The following is a 21,676-nucleotide window of genomic DNA, read 5'->3' as shown; positions in this document are numbered from 1 at the left end:
GGAAACTTAAATCAGAACATAAAACTGTGAGGCATTTATGAAATTAACTGCAGCCAATGCAACGAATATTATTTAGGCCAGACTAGCAGAAATTTCACAATTTGATTTAAAGAACATTCAGACTGCTTCAAACTGGAGAAATACAACAAATCAGATGTAGCAACACTCATTGTAGTCAAAGGCCACCCTTCGAAAATTGTGGACAGCTTCAAAATTTTGCGCAAAAGCAAATGATGTAAAGAATAGCTGTTATGGAAAAAATGGAAATACTTATTCGCAGCACAAAAAGATACAGGCAATATTCTTAATGAGATAATTGAATTCAAAAACTCAATTCTTCAGTAACTTTAAGTCAGTTCTGATGCAACAGACTTAAGACACTTCAGTGTGAAATGAATGACTACCAGTCAGTCAGTATTGAGGATGTCACTGTAAAGAAATGATAGTCATATGCATCTGCACACTGCAAGGCCACCTTCTTGAAATGTGTAATGTTAACAGTTATGTAGGAAATTTTTGTGCAGAGAAATATGTCCAAGTCAGTTTCAGACTAAGTGGTGCGAAAGTGTAATGTCAGTCAACAGCTTTGCCAATGTACCAGTGATACAAATGAAGCTTTGCAACTCTAAAATTTTATATGGACACTTGACACATTGAAAGTGTATCACAGGATTATTGGATTATTGCACATAACTAATGCAAAACCATCTGCATCCCACAAAGGCCGTGTCAGATGAGGCACAGCTCCACACCAGGAAAAGAAACCACAGGGCACAAATTTTGGGCATCCTTCATCCCTCCCCCCAGATACCCCAATAGCCACTTTGTTAGTAGAACAGTCAGCAAATAAGTATTCTATATTAACATTTAATTAAAATGTATTTCAAAGTAACAAACATCTGTAAACATAAACACCTGATTATGGGGAAAAAAGTTGTTGAAACATGTTTTAACATGTTAAATTGAACATGAAATAATAATGATGATAATAGTAATGATAATAATGATGATAATAATAATAATAATATACAGAAGATAACAGGAGAAAAAAATTGAAAAATACATCCAACTGGCCTAGGAAGTCAAGGACATGTGGCATCAGGATAAAGTTGACATTATACCAATTATACTATCAACTGCAGGAGTCATACCACACAATATCCACTGGTACATCAACGCAATACAGCTACATCGAAACGTTTATATATATATATATATAAAAAACTACAGAAATCTGTAGTTATTGATACATGTTCAAATACCCAAAAGTTCCTAAATGCAATATAACATATACCGTACAGTTAGTAGGAAGCCACGCTTGATCATGGTCCGCGTCACTTTCCATTTTTAATCAGACATAACGTCTGAGAAAGGAAAGAAATAATAATAATAACAATTGTCTTCAGTTGCTCGATACACTATTTTCACACCGACTATATGTGAATTACAGTTTTCAGCTTAAACATGTGTTTTTCTCCAAATTATTACTTGGGGACACGATGCACTCCGTATGATCACTGTGGTACTTGTGTGATAATGCTAAACATATTCTTGGTATTGGATTTTTTTTAAATTACTTTGTGATTTGACATAATTAGCAAACATGCAGTCCTACTTACACAGGTATTTTTGTTTTGTCACACACTAACTCTGCGTGTCCACATTGTAAGCTTTCTTTTAGTCTTCAGAAATAAAATCATTAATGTTACATGAAATAAAGGTAGCATATTATTATTTGTATTTCTTTTTGACTCCTAGTATAACTGACGTCTAGAATTTAGGGGTATAATGTATTAAAGTGTATCATACCGTGTTGTGACAGGTGTGGTGTGCCTCTGTCAATGCTGAGCCCACAGACGACACCACTGCTGCATTTGCAACCACCTCAGGCGACGCCTGTACCTGCACCAGTGCCACCTATGTCGCCAGTAGTGGATGTTGAGACAGAGATGAGCACTGCCCCTGTGCTGCCACTGACTTCACCACCACCACCTCTGCCTCCGCCCACCATCGCAACCAATGGTGGCCATAGTGTTGTCTCTCCATCGTCTAGTGACCCTGATACACATTCATCTGCAAGCTCGAGCAGTTCTAGTAGTGGTGAAGATGACGACGATGATGATGATGAGCAGCCGTCTGCTTTGGGTAAGATTACATCTGTTGTTAAATAGTAACATCAATACATGGTTGGATTCATTGACATAAACAGTTTTGTAATGACGGGATAAAGATTATTAGTGTAGTGTTTTTGAAGAAAGTGATTATTGAGATTTGCAGAAAATGGTGATTACAATGAAGCTTTAAATTGCGCAGTAAGATAGTGCATCACAGTGAGATTTCTCTTAATCTGTGGTACAAGTTCTTCTTCTCCTCCACATACTATTCTTCAGATTTTGAGGTAATATTGTTTGTGTGAACTGGATTATACTGTAAATTTGACAAATTATCTGCCTCAATCAATTTATTTCAGTTTTTGGAAATGGTAGGATTGGAAATGTATGCATTTTTGAATATAAGCATTGCTAATTTCAGCTAGAGATCAATGACAGAGATTACTCAACAGCACTTAAATTTAATGGAGAATACTTTTTCGCAATTTAAAATGAAATACTTCAACGTAATTACTATACAGGGAATTAGTCTAACATTCTCACTATGGCCATGACCATTGCAATTTAAAAGCAGACCGTGACTAAATATAATCCACCTTAATTTCTTGACAGTCTTAACAGAAGTAAAAAAGAGAAATGAGTGTGATAGTTTAGTTACATATTTACAAATAAAAAGAGCCAGTGATTGCATACTCCAGGCCTGCAAAGACAAGTAACTGTGTGCAGTATCGGGGATAATTCAATTGCAAACACTACCGTGCAACTTACCAGATAACCCACCTCCAGAAATTGTGTTCAGCAGTGTTCCAGATGCAGAACTTTCTGCTGAATAGTTTATTTCAGTATTAATAAGATCATGTTTAACACACATTGTGCTGCTAAGAAGATTCCTAAAAGTGGGAATCCAAATCATTGTTGACACATTTCTGCGTACTGTTAACTTTCTGCACTGTGTGATGTTGGTAGACTGTGTGCAGAAATAGCAAAAAATTTCATGCAGTTCATGAAATTGAAATATTTACTGAATTGTTGTGGAGACATTGCTAGTTCTCTCTACTAAATTTATATTTTGTTGTGCTGAAGGAGATAAAGGTTGTTTTAATGGTTAAATTTGTTCCCATAATTACAAACCTTGCTCTGTTCACAGATGACATGCTGGTGCCACAACCAGAGCAAAGCCCGGGCCGGCCACCCTCCAGTGCTTCAGCCCCAGCAGCTACTACTGCTGCTCTCTCTGACGCTGTCACAGCTGTGGCACCTAATGAGGAGACCAATAACAACCGCAGCTGGGGTCTGGCAAATTTCCTTCATGCTCAGCAAGATAGATCACTGCAGGTAGGAGCTGGTTTGCTTTTGTCTCCTTTGGAGACAGTGGACTCATAGGTGTTTTCAGATTAAGTTTCTGTGTTACAAATAACTGTTCTTAAAATCCTTCAAATACTTAATATAGGTTCTATTTTCTGTGTTTGAAGGAGTGCATGAGTCGCTGCAGTCCAGGTTCGAGGTTGGAACTACCATCTGCTCCCGCTGTACCAAGGGCTCCCCCTCATGTACCTGACTCTGATGACGATGACAATGAAGAGGATAATGATGACGATGATGACGAAGATGAAGAAGAGGAAGAAGAGGAGCAGCAACAGCAGCGTCGGCAAGAGGATGAGGAAGAAGAGGATGAAGAGGGTGATTGTATGACCAAGATGACACGTGAGGTAGTTGTACATCCCGTACAGCCCGTATCGAGCATGTCATCAGATGAAGAACCTGCTCCACCGCCACAGCAGCCAGTTGTGGCTCCTGTGGTACGCCGCCCAACAGGTGCTGCAGAACGCCGCCACAGACCTCGTACATTGCGCAAACAAATTGTCAGTGCTACACCCCCTGGTGACAATAGTGACTCGGACACGGCACCACAACCACCACCACCCAGGCCACGACCCCATGTTGCACGAATACGACAGTCTGTCAGTAGCAACAGCACGTGCAGCAGCACCTCGTCCGATGAGGCACCTGCGCCTCCTCCAGCTACTAACACAATCCCAGCTCCCATCCTGCCTGCCACTTTGCCTTCTACTCTGCACAAGAAACCACCCCGTATCCAGTCCTCATCTTCCACATCGTCGTCGTCGTCTGATGATGAAACCCCACGTGGACCGAGTGGTGCAGTTGCGGCAATACCACCTGTAGCACGTTCTTCCCCAGCAGCCCCAAATACCTCAGAACCCTCAGTTCCTGTTCCGAGTAGACCTGTAGCACGTGATGTCTCGTCTAGTGATTCTGACAGTGATGTGCCTGTACCTTCTAAAAGAAAAACTGCTGCAGCTATTGCGTCAGTGCCACCAGCGGGAAAGGTGAAACAGCGTGATCGGACTAAAGATACCGCAACTCGCAAGGAACGTGCAAAACCGTCACAGAGGCGGGCACGTAGAGAAGAAGGTGTGCGCCCCAGTCGAGGTGCCGCCTCACGCCTCAAGATTATCACCCCGGAGGAGTGCCCCACTACGACTGATTCAGAGGCCGAAGACAACTGTCGCCCGACTGCAGCACCGCATCCCCTCAGTGCACCTACACCAGCTGCTGCAGCACTTCCTTCCGTGCCAGCATTGTCAACTGCTTCCTCCTCCGGTGCCAAAATTCGTGCAGGAAGGGCTGGAGTGTCGGGTCGACGGCGGACATCTGGCAGCGACATTGACAGGTCACCTCCACGACCTGCTGCTGACGAGAGTCCACCTGAGTTGGACTCTGAGGACAAAGCAGTACAAGACAAGAAGAAAAATGACACTCTGCGAAAATTGTTCTCGACAAAAACTAGGGACCAGGAAGGTGGCTATGGCGGTAAAGGGAAAGGGGGTGGTAAAGGAAAAGGTGGCAAAGGTAAAGGTGGAGTCATTGTAGTAGAATGTGTTTCATCATCTGAACGTGCTGCCAATGAGGAGGCAGAGACGACAGCTCGTATGCCGAGTCCGGCGCCACCGTCACCGTGTCCACCACCTCCACCCCCTCTTCCTCCACCTCCACCAGCACAGGTAGTGCCTACTCCATCTGAAGAACGTAAGTCTCCTATGCTAACTCAATCTTCCCAAGATAGCAAGCGTAGGATAAAACACGAGGATCCTCCGGTGAATGTTGCCGATAGGGACGCTCCTCCAGAGAAAACCCGCAAGAAAATAGCAAGGGACAATGGTTCAGGCAAGCGCAACAAAACCTCACCGGAGGCAGGCAAGTCTCCTGCAACTGCTTCTGCTGCTCCAATAAAGAGTGAGCCAGTGGAAGCACAGGGAGTGCCACGGCTACTATGCAGCATCAGCCTCTCTCGGCTCACTTACATACCGCCGAAACCAGGTGTCAAGGCTGAGCCTCAGAACAGCCCAGCATCTTCACCTGTTAAGGAGCAACATTGTGATGCAGAAGAGGAGTCAAAACAGCAGATTCGTGCCCGTCTCTTTGGTGACCCAGTGTCTAATAATTCCGAGCCACCGTGTAGTAAAAAACGGACTCGTTCGCCGAGCTGCGAGTCCCCTGAGGAGGGGGAGATAGTGATGCCAAAGTGTGAAAGTGTGGACGCTAATAAAGGTGCCACAAGTGCTACCACAAGTTCAGTGAGTAGCCGTGATGTTGAAGTATCAGAAAAACCACAGAAAAAGCCCAAGAAGCATCGAAGCCAAAGTAGGGATAGCAGCCACAAGCACTCAAATGGCCGAGGTGCTGTAAGTGTAGGGTAAGTAAAAATAGCTGACCTTATTCTTCTTTTGTCCAGTAAGACTAATTTTGTATTATTTGTCAAGAGACATGACCATGTGGATTACCAGATTCATCAATACTTCGAATACTGCCGTCTTTTTAGTCAGTTCTTTGGTGTGAACTGGTGTAATTCTTCATTGCATTTAAATCTGATAGGAACATGGTTATGTATCCATTTAAAAGGGGGAAGAAAGCACATTAAAGAAAAAGGAGTCTATTTTAGTATGTACTTTTCAAGACAACAGAATAATCTACTCACTTCAGACAACTTAATTCAAACACATACGGGAGTCATCTCTTGTATTTTCATCTGGAAACTGGAAAGTCTCGCCTTATCTTCTATCTCCAGTTCCGAATCTGTGGATAAAAATCTAAGATTTCGGACTTAGTTAGCACGCTAGTGACCATACCTTCCTATACACTTTCAGATGAATTATGAAGGACTCTGTCTTCGCAACTCTCTGAATTGCCAATGGATTGAGATATGTGGTAAGGTCAGCCCACTGGCAACAGAAAAAGTAGCTGCTTCCAGATTCAGAAACAAAACAGCTTCAGTGACATGCTAACCGTCCTTCAGTACTAGTTACGCTCTTATCTGTATGGGTGCAGGATGTGTGCACCCTTATGGTATATGGGCATCATATTGAAAACAGCTGATTAGGAAAGCGTCAAACAACTGAACCATGAATTGTCGTTTACTTTGTCCATGTGCAGCTTTTGCTCGTTTGATGAACATACATGTAAGATTGGCATTAGTAACAGTTGCGTGGGTTTGAGATTCATTGCATGATTCCTGTTTCATCAAGTGTGAGAAATGTAGTTGTTTGCATACAAAAGTGTAAGTTCAGCTTAAAACTTGGCAGAAAAAAATAGGGCAAAAGAAAATGAGAAATAGGCCCTGCCGTTGTGTTAAAGGATTGCGTGTTTTGCTATTATGTGTACTCAAGTGGTTGGAGTCCAGGCAGCCTGTACACTTAACAGCGAAACTCGCAGCTCTGGAGATGATGACTGGGTTGATCATCAAAATATTGTGCAGAAAATAGAAATAACAAATCAGGTGAACACCCAGAAGCTCACTATTAATTATTCATGCAGGGAAAACCTGAGATGTGTAATGAAGAGTGCTGAACGTCACAGTCAAGTTAAAATAAACTTCCCTGATTTTAGCTGCATAATCTGTTGCTTAGGATACACAAAAAGTAATCTTGGTGCAATAATTTCAGTTTATTATGCTGTATTTTCACCTATCAGGACTGCTAATGGTTTTCCACTATAATGTGCTACTGTAATTACCCAATTAGATATGTTGAGTTCTTGCTAACCTGAGGATTGTCTGTCTGACCCATTTAATATGGAATGTCGTACAATTTGACATTTTCTCATACTCACAAAGTATTTCCATAGATGAGTAACTTAAAAGAATTGAGAAATCCTAGGACCGACCAGGGATCAGACACAGATTCTTTGTATTGGTAACCTCATAGTCTTCTAATGACACTTATTTTCCAGCTTACTGACACTTTTAAGGAATATTCTTATCTCTGCATAATGCACATGTTAAATGCAGTCTTAATCTGTGTCGATTCCTGATTGTTCAGGAAAAATTGAAAGTGTTGTATATTTGTTTCCTGTTTGCAAAGATGAACTCTTGTTACAGAGAGAAACAGGAGACTGAGGTGAAAGGACATCACCGATCAAAGTCGAAGCAACGAGATAAAGACCGTGAGCGTGGTAGTGATGGGAAGTCCCATCGGCACAGTCGCACATACGGTCATCACAGGCGCGAGCGACGGGTCAGTGCGAGCAGCTCTGCTTCGTCTCAGAATGTGCCAGAAGCTCCTCCCCCTTCTTCCATTCCCCAGCTGGAGCAAGCACCCGAACAGCATCAGCCTTCTCCAGCACAGCCCATAGCTTCCACATCGAGTGGTGTGACAGGAACGACGAATGTGTGCCGTCTCCCCTCTGACAGCGACAGCGAAGATGAGCCACACCGGCCCTCTAGTCAGGTAAATTTCTGAAAATTCTAACTTCTTGTATTTGTAGCAATACTTCAGTGCAGTGGTTCCCAACCTTTCTGAAATCATTACCCCCTGAGTACAATGAGATATTAGCTAGTACACAACCCCCCTTGCCTACAAACATTAGTGTCTAATTAAACTTCAGAATCAAAAAGAATTTTCTTTGAACACCTTTGTTTTTAAAATGACAAAAGATAAATAATTCTTTGTTTCTTAGGTGTTTTATTAAACCATTAACTAATTAGTCAATGAGACAATTGATACTGCTTATTTCTAACAACCTTTTTTATAGAATAATGAAGCAGTTCTCAGAGTATTGTGAGTGCTATCTTAAAAGTCCTTCTCACAAAAGAGTGCTATTATCTACACCGAAGGCATTGAAGGTGTTATAAAACATGCTTCCTCTGCACTGATCCTCTCTTTAGCAGCACTCGCTTCACCCACATGCTGCACCCTTGTTCAGACTCAGCCAAATTACAATCTGTCAATGAAAATAATGAATTTTTGAAAATAGAATGTAATTGACTAGATAAAAAAAAAAACCTCTGATCACAAAGTGACAGCCGGCCGCAGTGGCCGTGCGGTTAAAGGCGCTGCAGTCTGGAACCGCAAGACCGCTACGGTTCACAGGTTCGAATCCTGCCTCGGGCATGGATGTTTGTGATGTCCTTAGGTTAGTTAGGTTTAACTAGTTCTAAGTTCTAGGGGACTAATGACCTCAGCAGTTGAGTCCCATAGTGCTCAGAGCCATTTTGAACCACAAAGTGACAGCAGGAGAACACATCTAAAGGTTAAGAAAATTTGCAAGCTTTCTAAGCCAGTGGCTCTTTTTTTCTGGCAGAAGAGTTGAAGGGGAAGGAAGAGGGATGAATAAAGATGTGTGAAGTATAGGAAATGGAGAGAGTTTGGAATAGTCACCCAGAACCTTGGGTCAGGGGAGACGTACTGTCCAGGATGTGAGGAAGACTGACTATTGTGGACTGCACCTGATGAGATTTGAAAATCTAAGAGTTTTGAGATGGCCATTTTGTAAACCTCACCATTCCTCCTCCTCCTTCCTTCCCCTTCAATCTGTCTGCCAAGAGGAGGAGCCAATGGCTCTGAATGCTGGCAAGCTTGCTGCTTGGTGAGTTGATTTTTTATCTGTCCATTTACATTAAAATTACAAAATGTGCACTATACTTATTGTTCGTAAATCAGTCGATAGCTGAACAGCTTACTTCTGAACTGGCAGAAATTGGAGGACTTCAAGCTGCCAATGCTGTGTCTGAGCACTGCCACTTACAACTGCTGTGTTGTGCTATACTGCTGATTTGTTGCTTTATTGTTGCAAGGAGAACAATGAAATAATTTCTCGTCTGTTGCAGGAACTAGCTACAGCATGGATAAGATATTTTCATGAGAGGTTTAGGCATATGTGATGTATATATATCTAAATTTTACTGTCATAGATATAAGATACATAGAACAAAACAGTTATATGGGGGTGGGGGATGCACTATGTGAGAAGATTTTCATACATTCATTTCCTCCACCACATTATGTCGGATACTCGTGCATAGCGATAACACTGACGATCTTTTAAAAATAATTTAGTTTCTTGACCAAAACACAATTCAATCCTTCTAGCACTCACCCTTCAGAAAATTTCATTTTAGTCCTCTGCGGGTCATTACCTCCAGGTTAGGAACTACTGATTTAATGTGTATCTGTTGTTCGTGTGTGAGCAGAAGTGTGTGTAAGAGAGCTGAAACTCTCCGTTATTATGTATTTCATGAGGAGAATGTGTGTAGAAGAAGGCAGCCGCGCAATGTAATTTTGCATGTGCTTGTCTGTATTGAAGGATAAGACTTAATATATTAATGGGAGGTGGGAAAGGCAGATGAAAATGAGATGCCAGACCGTCTCGGGTACCACATGAAATTGGATGTTAATGATCAAGCGGTGGTGATAGGGAGATTTCATTCTGAAGTGCACAGCTGTTTATAGAAATGGTTGTATGTGAGAAGTTTATTATAACAAATTGGTCTGGCCACTGCCAAAATCCAGAAAAGGGCAACGTGCATCTGCAGAATATTACAGCTGACATGTATGTTTGTGATGTGAGCTACTGTAAGAAATGTTCATTTGAAAGCTATTACACCAGCATGTAAAAGAGATCGTGAAAATTGGAGCACAACTTGTGACCATTCTTATAAAGGTAGATATTTTGTAAATCCTCCAGATGTTTATGGGTAATCAGAAAAAGTGTTCTGTCGTCACATGAAATGTGGGTAGATGGATATTAGGAAACTAAGAAAACTAATTTGAACCAAGCTGCACTGATTGGTGCTGACTACCAGCGTCATTCCTTAACTCAATGCCTGGCCACACTTTGACTGGAGAAGACATGTATTGTTATCTCAGTTCAAATGGGAAGTTCCTGAACATTTCCATTCTGCTCTGCTCTGATTTGGTTCCAAGTGATTCATGCAGGTGAAAAAGCCCAATTTCTTTACTCTGAGAATTGATAGAGATATTGCGGTAATGTGCAATTTCAAGTGACAAAACTTGAGCTCTTCAAAAGCTGTCGTAAATGCTTAAATAAGATTAGTGCTTATGTAGGGAAGTAACATAAAGGTATAGTTTTAAGATTTTTCCAGTGAATTTGCTTTAACTATTTTAGTACTTACAAGGTAGCCTAATTGAGTTTACTTTCTGAGTAACCCTGGTATGTGCATATGGTTCAAGAACCAGATAATATATTGTCTCAGATTCTCAACTTTGGTCCTCTGTAGTGTTTATTAAATATTATTATTAGATATTGGCGGGTGTGCATGAAGGTAACTGCAAGAGTTTATTACAGAATCCATAGCAGATATTGCCACTGCGCACTGTAATTACCTTCTCTCATCTCTCTTTGTGACTTGAATTAACTGTGTAATTTGCAGGAGAGGAATATAATGTATCATACATGAAATCAGTGTTTTGTTCTTGCTTCATAAGGAATGGGGTAGCAGATAAATGCGAGAAAAGTTTGCCAATTTCCTGGAGAAATTAATTCATAATTTTTCTGTTGTAGGTCGACATGGCATTGTCAGACATCCAGCCAACGAACCACGAGAGGGAAGTAGCAGGAATTCTGGGGAGGCATTCCCCAGGTCCTAGCTCAGACTCTCACCTTGGGTGGCCTCCCCCTGCCACACCCGCCCAAAGGGTGTACTACTCGTACTTCGAGCGTGACGATGAAGGCTCGGGTGACGAGGGCCGGTAAGCTCATCTTGCTTTTATGTTATGTTAATATTGTATTGTAACACAAGTTATTGCACTGTTTAGATAGATAATTATTTCTCTTCTTAAAGTGTACAAGTATATTTTTGTTGGTTTTGTATGACTGAAGTAGATTTTGCTTTTCAAATTAAGTGACCAGAACCGGTTCCTGACTGAGGCTAAACGACTGAAGCATGGAGCAGACCGTGAAACTGACCATACTGCACAAGGAATGCAATACCTTGAAGCTGTGTTGTTTTTCCTGCTGACTGGTAATGCCATGGAGCATGACAGCTGTACTGAGAAAGCTGCTTTCACTATGTACAAGGATACACTCAGCCTTATCAAGTAAGTAAAGACTTCCATATTTGTGAATAATTTGATCACACATTGGTTGGCTCCTTAGAAGTGACCTTATTTGTTTTTTCAATCAGAAGTTGCTTATCCCAGTAAATCTTTTTTTGTATATGCTCATCTGCAAATTCATACTGTTGGAACTAGATATTTTGAGTGTGTAAATTAGACATTGGCTCTCCAGATCATTAATTTGTTGGTTGTTGTGATTGTTGATTGCCATAGCAACAGTTTATTTCCACTACAGTTATTTGTAAATAGTAACACTTGGTATTGTTTTTCATGATAGAGCATGTGTTAAATTTTGTTTTGTTATTTATTTCAGATACATTTCATCAAAGTTCCGTGGAACTCAAAGCTGTACACCCCAAGGCAGCATACACAGCAAACTTGCTATATTGAGGTAGTGCAATCAAATTGTTAACTTTTGTACTTAATTTGGTCTGCTTAGTGATTTTGTTTTCCATACTGAAAATCATGTTTCTCTTGAATTCAGTTTGAGGTGCCAGTCGCTGCTATATTTCAAACTCTTCCAAATAAAGAAGTATGAAGTGAAGGAGTTTCAGAAAGTGATCGCCGAGTATCAGCAGAGGGTAAGGCATTCTCCGATTTCTTGAGAAATTATTTATGTTAGTGAGTTATCTCTTAAATTACAGTTCGTGTACTTTTAAGACCTGTATTATACGATTACATACAGACATTGCTTTAATTCTCCTTCCAGCTGCCTTTTGCTCCCTTCCTTTTATATTCGTTCTCCTCAACTTTGTCTTTTAATGCTTTGCTGTTTAATGTGTAGTTTTCGGTACTCTTGTAAGAAGTCAAGTGTCACTTTTTCTGATTCTTCACAACCACAGTCTTCACAAGCTTCAAATCTGTAGAGCAGTGAATGTTTCAGTGATGGTCAGGAATACCACTAAATTACCCAACATTTAAATGCTGACTTTTTTCAGAACTAGTGATGGTCATTGCTCAACTTGTTGATAGCTGTGAACACTGTTCCATCGTTAGCATTACATGTTTTATAATTATGATGCAGGAGGTGGTTTAAATCTGAAGAAACTTGCTTATCGGGTGTATAACCGTTCATGAATCATGGCATTATTCTCTGGGGACATCAAAGTTACTTGGATAGTATTTTTAGAATACAGAAGTTTGCTAAAAGTATTATATATGGTGCTATTCTAGAACACCCTCAAAAGATCTCTTTAAAAAAAAGGCTGGGTATATTGACAAATACTTTACAATAAATATAGTGCACAGAATAATGAAGTCTTACCCTTCGCCCTCCCCCCCACCCCCACCCCCACCCCCATTGTTACACAGAAGACTGAAATTTGTCTACCTTTCTTTGTCATGGTGCAGAAGTGTGGCACTCTGTGGTGTTGCCCGCGGTCTCGGAGATGCTTAGAACAGGAAAGTGTTGGCACTTGTGATAAAAAAGCTAGAGCTCAGAAGTGCATGGAGATGTAAGATTAGTTAATGGTGTAACATTAACATCAAATTTCACTGAAATTATGCCCAGTGTTACTGTAGATGTGTCACATGGTAGGAAGGTCGTCGCACATCTCTTACACATGTCAACCCTTACCTTGATGCCTCTGCGATGGAGGTCAAAACTGTGACACCCAATGTTGGAATTGGAGAGCTGACGTATGGGTGGCTGAGGTAAACATTTTGGACACAGCACTGCTCAGAATTGACATAAAAAGACCTCAGGAGTTGGCATAAAGGGTACCAATGAAACAGTGAACCACCTCTTCCTTTGGGGAATTAATTTACACTCGTTTCACTTTCCAAAACGACACTTTATAGTATTATATTGCAGAAAGCCTTTGGCACTGCTGACCCCCCGCCCTCCCCCATTTCCACCCTTTATTCAGCCCTTGTCTATAGACATGGTAGTGCTGCAACCCTATTGAACTTGATCTGGTGCCCTTGGATTGCAGTGCACTGCAGTTTTTGCTCCTGTTATACAGGTAAAACCACTAGGGACCATTCCAAATCATTCAAGAAAATTCGAACGTGATCCAAAGCAGCAAATGGTGTTCAATTCCTGTCCTGTTTTGCAGCCTCCTGTGGAGAGAGAATGGTTTGGTGTGACATACCCACATGCATGTACAAAACTGCAAAGGGTTCCTGTAAGACTCTCCAGCTCGGAAATACCCGCGCACATTTGTTGAACACTTTTAAAAGGCACCGATACAGAGAGAAACCTTGACAGATTTATAGCCACCTGCAATATCCCTCAGATTCTGTGTGCCCACAAGCAGGTGCTAGAGAAAGTCGAACTTCACTTTTCTCTGTTTCAATGGGAGAAAACACCATGGTTTCAAAAAAGTGACCAGTTCTTTTGTGCAGTGTATATTCATTAACATCTTCTGGCACTGCCAATGTTTCTCTTTTCACAAAAATGGTGAAAAGTGTGAATATTACACTAGTGGCAAAAATGTCTACATGTACTTACAGGGGTTAACATGAGTGTGGAAAGGAGTTAAGGTATGTGGTTACACATGTATTCCGCAACCTATCAGAGCATATTAAACGTCGTGAAGGTAATGTAGTAGAGATAAAGAGTGAATTAAGCAACTTTTTGCTAAGCAGCTCCTTCTAGTCTGTAGATGCAGTGTCTTCACAGAAACTTCTAAAATGAACGTTTAAGAATAATGAGTAACTTCTAGTTTGTTTGTAATGGAGTAATGTAAAGAAGTATCACTGCATTGCATTTAACTTAAAGAAAGCCTCTGTCTTTCATTGACCCTCCTGTATGTCCTGCCCCCCCCCCCCCCCCTAACACACACACACACACACACACACACACACACACACACACACACACACACACACACGCTGCATTCAAAGCAACAGGACGTTTGTTCATGCAGCTTGCATCATCCAGGGCTTATTTTGTGAGCAAGAGGATTAATTTATGCATCTCTGCCCACAACGGCCACCAGATCTCAGTATTATTGAGTATTTATTGTTTACTTTGGAGAGAAGTGTGTGTGATCACTATCTGTCTCCATCATAGTTACCTGAACTTGCCATTATTTTGCAGGAAGAGTGGTATAAGATTCCCTTGAAAACCAAACAAGACCTGTTGTATTTTTGAGATGACTGGAATCTATTTTGAATGCCAATAGTTTTCCTACACTATTTCAGGCATGGTAATGTGTCCCCCCCCACCCTGTTTCCGCATTTTTGCATATTTCCTGTACAGGCATGAACTCTAAGAATCTGAATAAGGCACATTATAGTTTAGTTCTTTTTTGAGACTGTGCCTTTGAATTGCGCATTTTCTGAAACATTCAAAGCTTCCTTTTTGTAAGCAAATTACAACTATATATTGTAATAGGTGAAACTGGCCAAAATTTCTCCCTCGGCTAAATATTTAATATGCAGGACTGTCTTCAAGCATTTTGGCAAACAGTCAAAAGCTAGGGTATATACTAACATGTTTCTTTATCCATACTAACATATTTCCTTTCATTAAAATTTTACAATTTTAGATTTCATTTTCCTCAATAGGAATTTAACTGTGCCACAGATTGGGAGAAATTTCCTAACTAGTACTAGTCACGTGAGAGAGAATGGTATGTTGGAAAGTTTAAGACATCTCTTGTACTGCACACAGAACTAATATTCCTCTTTCTGATAAGTGGTTTATCTTTTCACTAAACTTGGCAACTATGATGCGTAAAAATGAGGCAGGTTAACTTTCTCTTAATCAGGCATCTGCCAGTTTGCTTAGTTTTGTACAACTAGCAGTCTACATAAAACTTAAGATGAAATAATTTTAGAAGATTGCAACAAAGTGTTGTACTGTCCAAATCTTTTGTTGCCTTCTTTTTCAGCAGCCCATCATTGTGTTGTAGCATGTGTATTTGACACACTTATAATTACTGCTGTTATGATGTTGCAGGCACCAACTCTTCAACAGGAGCAAGTTGTAGGTGGTCAGGGAACTCCATCTCCCTTGTCACCAACACCATCACCAGCTGGCTCTGTGGGTTCAGTCAGCTCCGTGGGTTCCTTGGGGTCATCCGGTTACAGCAGTGATGCCCGAGGAGTAGGACCCACACAGCCTGTGATTCCACAGCAGCATTCTGCTCCCCCTCCTTGTGTTGCAGTTCCTCTGTCAGTGCACAGTGCCATGCAGCGCCAGAATCAGTTCTTCACGTATCTGACATCCTGCTTTGATCTGTGGGAGCAGGCTGATGGCCTTGTTTATAAGGGCAAGCACAGGGGTAAGGAATCAAAACTGTAATATCAACTGCTGTTTTATTAATGTGCCACTGTGTATTACATTATATCCTTTGCTAGATAAGCAGAATTTTAAAGTACATGGTAATTAGATTCAATGTAAGAGATTCAGAGAGCAGGCAGGTGCTTGGTGTCACTCATTTGCAGAGATGACACATTATTCTTGTGTGTATTGTAATCATTTCCGACACAGTCCTCAGTTGCAAATTACATATTTTATTTCTTTTAAATCTTTTTCATTTGACTTTATTTCATTGTGTAACCGTAACTGTTTCACATACTTGCTTAAGACAATATTAATATTAACATTTGTATGGTATAGCTGTGGAGGAGGATGAGAGGGGCCCACCTGTTGAAGGGATGAGTGAAGCTGTGATTTTGATATGGTATGATCAGGGGATGGAAATATTCATACAAGCAGATGTGTATGCCCTTTGGTTGGGAACATGATGTGAAAAAGGAAGATATAACACACACACACACACACACACACACACACACACACACACACAAAAAACCACTGAATGTGCAAAAGCAAGATGCAGTTGATTGGTCTCAGAATGTTTTAGAAAGAAGAGAATTTGTGTTGTGGGATGGACCATCATAGTCACAGTGTTTCCTATCAGTGGTATCTTCTGTTTTTTTCTTACAAATTCACTGCATGTGTTTTCTGTAAGTATATCTTTCTCTTTTTCTTTCGTAGTTCTCTTGACTTCTGGACTAGTAAAAGTAGCTTCTTCCTCAAGATTCGTCTTGATGTACATTTTGGTTACCTGGTTTGTCATGAGGATGGATACTTCAGTCCCTTTTTTTTTTTTAAATAGACAATAATTCCAACATGAAACTCTTTATGGATGTTCAGTGCAAGCTGAAAGAAGTCTTACCCACAATTTAATGAAATCCTTTCTCACCTTGCAGTAAATTCTCGTTATACTGTGGTAAGTTGATTTCCCTTGTCTCTGACACTATTACTTCTGGGATTGAGCTTCTTAGGGTTGCAAGAGAGCTCTTGGAAACCATACCAGTGTCAGTCTTTACTCCACAACTCCGATGCATGTTTCCTCACTGGAAAATATTTTCAGCTTATTTCTTACTGGAGAGGAATTCCTTTGGAACTGTTTTCCTATGAATGCTCATAATCCTTGCATGTTGCTGTTGAGTTTATATCTGCATCTGGAGAACCACTACATAATGTTATGAAAGAAGATGGCAAGTATTCCTAATGCATATGGGTATTTATTTTCTTCCATTATAATGTTGTTGCAGCAGTTGCACATAATTATTACTATAAATCTCTTTGCTCTGCTCATTACTAGCCCCTTTAATGTTCTGATTCACTGATTCAGATACAGAAATGTGGTGTTGAACTGTAAGAGATGTGAAAAGCTATCAGATTCCATTTTCATCAGTTACATACTTCACTTAATCAGTTGTGGAATAAGTGACAAACAAACTAAGGGTCATCTGAGAGCTAATACAAACATATCAGTGTGAATTGAAGCAGTTAAGTGGTGCCAAACTGTTTATTTAACTACGATACCTGCAACATTTTTGTGGGAAGATTAATGGGAGCTGCTGTCATGGTCAGAGAAAATTGTGGAACCAGACAAAAGCATTCTGATTGGTTGACAATAATCAGTCTTGCAATGACACAGGTTGTTGAGGAAATTTTGGAATCTGTGGTGGTAAATGTTGGATTAATGCACATATTCCTAAAACTTTTTCCCTTTCAATAAGCACCTATAACGAAAAATTACAAATTGAAGCTTAGTGTATATGCTGCAGTGATGTATATGTTAAAAGTATTATATACGGTGCTATTCTACAACACCCTCAAAAGATCTCTTTAAAAAGCTGGATATATTGACAACTACTTTGCAATAAATACAGTGCACAGAATAATGAAGTGGTAATTTCTTTAACCCATTTCCCCCCATTGTTACACAGAAGACTGAAATTTGGCTACCTTTCTTTGTCATGGTGCAGAAGTGTGGCACTCTGTGGTGTTGCCCCGGTCTCAGAGATGCTTACAACTGTAAAGTGTTGGCACTTGCGATAAAAATAGGTAGAGCTCAGAAGTGCATGGCGGTGTAAGATTAGGTAAAGGTGTCACATTAACATCAAATTTCACCACAATTCTGCCCAGTGTCACTGTAGATGTGTCACACGATAGGAAGATCATCACACATCTCTTACTCACTTGTCAACCCTTATCGTGATGGCTCTGCGATGTTTTGTGCTCATTTGTTCCTGTTAACAGAGTTAAGTTTTCATTATGGCAGCATACATTTCCATAAAATTTCCTTAATTTCCGAGTGACAATGTGTGGCAAAGAGTAATTGCAGAGAAAAAGATAATTGCATAATAGTTGCCTAAAAGCTGTTTGGTTGATACTTAATATTTAAAGAAGGAAAACTGCACCATGACCTGTATTTCTTGTTTGATTTTTAGTTGAGAGTATTTATTTATTTTAATATTGTTTCAGAATTCTTCATTGAGCTGGATCGATACTGCGGACCGTTAACATTGCACAGTTCTTTGAATGACCTGGTTCGATATGTGAGGATTGGCATCCAGAGGCTCAAAGAGATCTCATCTGCACAGCCGACATGACAGCCTTTCGTGAGAGTGGACTTCTAATCCTCCCACAACATACACACATACAGTTTTTTTGTAACTGTTTGGGTGCCATTTCTTGGTAGATGTGGTCCATTGCTGTTCCAGTTGCTCTGCATAGAAGATATGCAGACATGGAGTTCTCATATGAGAAAGGCTTCATACAAAAGCAGTGTTGTATATTTTTGTACATATTATAGAGTTGAGGTACTAATATTGTTACTAGAAATTATTTAAAATTGTGTAAAATAAAGAGTGTGTTAATTGACAAATGGTTGTCATGAGAGGCCGTGTGTTGGAGTTTTGGGTGTTTCACCAAAAGAAGCTATAGAGAGAATATTTCTTTCTTCACTGATTGAACATTCTTGTTTATACATATGTACATATTTCTTCTGCTGGTCTTCATTTCCCTTATCTCCTTGTAGTTATTACTCATACAATACTTTCTTCTTGATTTGTGACTGGATAAATGCGCACATTTTTTTTCCTGTGCGTCCATTTCTCTCTGTCATTACCTTTCAATTTTTTCTGTTCTTGTTGGACGTACCATTTATGTTAAGAAATGAAAGGCATCCATGACAAGTGTGAAGTGCATGTGAACTGTTTAATATTAAAATATTTATAATTGCAAATTTTGTACAGTTTTCAAACAAAGAAATGTCATAAAATATCCACATGTAAAATAATAAGATACCTTCAGTTATGTCCCATGTATTTTCGGATATAAATTAATATCTGATGTGTAGTATTTTTTTGTGAGTAAAGATGTAATAGAAACAAATTTATATTGTTGTCTTACATTAGTAGCAGTATAGTGCAATCAGAATATTAAGTCCACATATTTCTTTATGAATATGAGATATATTATATACATAAACTTAACATATATGAAAGGTTTGTGAATAAACTTGTTACCTAATTTGTTGCTGTAACAGCGTTGTAGTTATGGTTGAATGCTCCCCCTCCCTCCTTTCTCATGGCAGCATATTTCTCTTGCATTTTAACTGTGTTGGATGCCTTTTGATTTTGCCATGATCTGCAGTGTCTGAGGTAGTTCTCGAAATTATCTGAGATAATGTGTCAGCAAGAAAAGAAATCCAAAACATATGAGAATAGGATTTTATGGAGGCTTAGTTACAGCAACACTGTTTTCAACCGAGTTGCTTACTGAAAGGCTTTGTCTCAGATGAAGAAATACCTTTGTCATATTGAACTTGCACTGATGTTTGTTACACATGTAATTAATGGCTTCTCTTTTTGGCTTTTTAATTGTCTAAATTTGAGTACTTATTATGATCTCTGTAATTGTGTTTTCATATAATGTCCTGATATTTGAATGCTGGAGTATAGGTCTGGTTTCTTGTTGAGTTGGAAGGTGTCAGCCTACCCTAATAATTTAGGGCTGTGGTTCATTGCAAAATCTTTTCATTACCTGTATTATCGTCCCCCTTATTAAAACAAGTTTCTTCAAAATATAAAATTATTGGTTTTCAATAAATGCTATATTCTGAAATGGCCGATTTTGGAAGTAACAATGTATGGTATACAGTGAAGCTACATGTTGAAGCCCTTACACTCAAAGAATGTTAAATCTTTCCTTTTGCTGCAGGTAACTTCTCCATCAAGGGAAGATCACTTTTTCATTTGAACTGCAGTGCATAACTTGTCTCAATTATCTCAGTCCAGGCAACATTAATTATGCCCAGTTGATGTCTCGTGCTAGGAATTTACTACTTGTTTCTGCTGTTTGGTTGAAACTGATTTTACGTACGGACTTATAGCAATGAAATTTTAAGTATAGCAAAATAAGTGAATAAAGTAACAAATTTTATTGGAACTAAGTTTATGGAATTTTTTTAAAACAAGCAGTTTTGGAAAATATGAACTGAATATGTTTCTGCTGTCCATTGGTGTGCACAGTTGTCAGAAATCACCTTGTTTTAAATAAATCAACAATTTTGTTTAATACAGAGGTATTGTTGTGATAATATTTAAATATTCTTTGTTATGTTAATTGTGTACAGTGTAAAGTATATTTATTTATTTACATCTTTCCTTACCACAACACTGCTGCTTATATCATTGTCATATTTAAAACTGTATTGATGAACTGAAAATTATTTTGATAATACTTATTGGAAAAGTAATTAATGGACAATGCAGGGTCAGTGGAATATGAAATGTATTAAATACTGCCATATATTTTTTATTGTGCAGTGCCGAGATTGAATTTTGTTCAAGTCAATACTCATTTTGTTGGCATATTGATGTAACATACAAAGTAAAATCCTGATAACTGTATATAGCAGATATTATTATATTTTGTATATTGAATGTAATAATTTCAGTCATAAAATTTTTGGAGATTCATTTCTGATCTGTTCAGTAATTTCAGAATCTGTGCACTTGAATGCGTCTGTTTGTGTAAACCTCTACAGAAGTGCTGTCTGAGATGTGTATGACGAGTCAGTGAAGGAGAAATATAATTGTTCCACTTATCAGCTGGTAAAACTAGGCCTGGCTTTGTTAAATAAGTTGGCATTGTTTGCATCCTCTGTTGCCTAATGACTGATATTGCTGTATTCAGGGTGTGCAGATAAATTTGTCAGCAATACATTTTTAACATGGAATAACTGCTATAGACTGCTTGAATGATTGTGTGCTGATAGATAAGCTTCATTAGAGAATATTTTTGTGAGTATATTTTTTGTGCAGCGTTTATTTTATATAAAGTAATTTAGAGGTCAAATAGAACACCAGCATTGGTCACCTTGTAACTGAGCCTCCTGAAAACGACATAGTTAATTTTAAAATTTAATAAAAGTATATATATTAAGAAAGAAACCAAAGTTTATTTAAGGAAATAGAAAACAAAGCAGACAAAAAGAAGCCTAAAAGTGACCTTCTGTAACACAACCAGCAGTACCTTTATAATAAAAATCAAGTGAAGTGTAGTGTAAGAATAGTTGTGAGAAGAAACATTATATTTCATCCTTGAAGGACTCAATTGTTTTACAAATTTATTATCATTATTATTATTATATAATTGTAAATATATGGAACTTATTTGAGAATATGCTTTGTTTTTGTTTTTTCTTCTCTCAACCTGGAAAAACGTTTAGACATATTCAGTATGTGTGTAGGTGCATTATGGCTAACAGAACGGAATACACAAAACACAATTTTCACAATGTACTTGCAATAATGTATGTCCTATTGGATATATGTAAAGAAGAGTGTGTGCACATACTGTTTAGAGTCATTATTGTGTCAGTATCTTGCATCAGTCACACGTGAGTTCATTGTTATCAATTTAATAGCACTCAACAA

At 39.2% G+C, this 21,676-nt stretch overlaps 1 protein-coding gene across 1 annotated transcript in view; it reads left to right on the top strand.

Annotated features, from left to right (window-relative positions):
- LOC124805764 (AF4/FMR2 family member 1) overlaps nucleotides 1–21,420 on the top strand; it is a 201,544-nt gene extending 180,124 nt beyond the window's left edge. The window contains exons 9-18 of the mRNA XM_047266332.1: nucleotides 1,823–2,145; nucleotides 3,259–3,446; nucleotides 3,584–5,826; nucleotides 7,507–7,855; nucleotides 10,929–11,116; nucleotides 11,270–11,464; nucleotides 11,796–11,873; nucleotides 11,967–12,063; nucleotides 15,390–15,714; nucleotides 18,216–21,420. Of these exons, the coding sequence (XP_047122288.1) occupies nucleotides 1,823–2,145; nucleotides 3,259–3,446; nucleotides 3,584–5,826; nucleotides 7,507–7,855; nucleotides 10,929–11,116; nucleotides 11,270–11,464; nucleotides 11,796–11,873; nucleotides 11,967–12,063; nucleotides 15,390–15,714; nucleotides 18,216–18,343 (4,114 nt within the window). The 3' untranslated portion in view covers nucleotides 18,344–21,420. The remainder of the gene's footprint in view (nucleotides 1–1,822; nucleotides 2,146–3,258; nucleotides 3,447–3,583; nucleotides 5,827–7,506; nucleotides 7,856–10,928; nucleotides 11,117–11,269; nucleotides 11,465–11,795; nucleotides 11,874–11,966; nucleotides 12,064–15,389; nucleotides 15,715–18,215) is intronic.
- The last annotated feature ends 256 nt before the right edge of the window (nucleotides 21,421–21,676 follow it).

This window comes from Schistocerca piceifrons, chromosome 7 (genome assembly GCF_021461385.2).
Source record: "Schistocerca piceifrons isolate TAMUIC-IGC-003096 chromosome 7, iqSchPice1.1, whole genome shotgun sequence".
Classification (NCBI taxonomy): Eukaryota; Metazoa; Arthropoda; class Insecta; order Orthoptera; family Acrididae; genus Schistocerca; species Schistocerca piceifrons.
The sequence above is the reverse complement of the archived record's forward strand: the minus strand, read 5'-3'. Positions and strand labels throughout refer to the sequence as shown.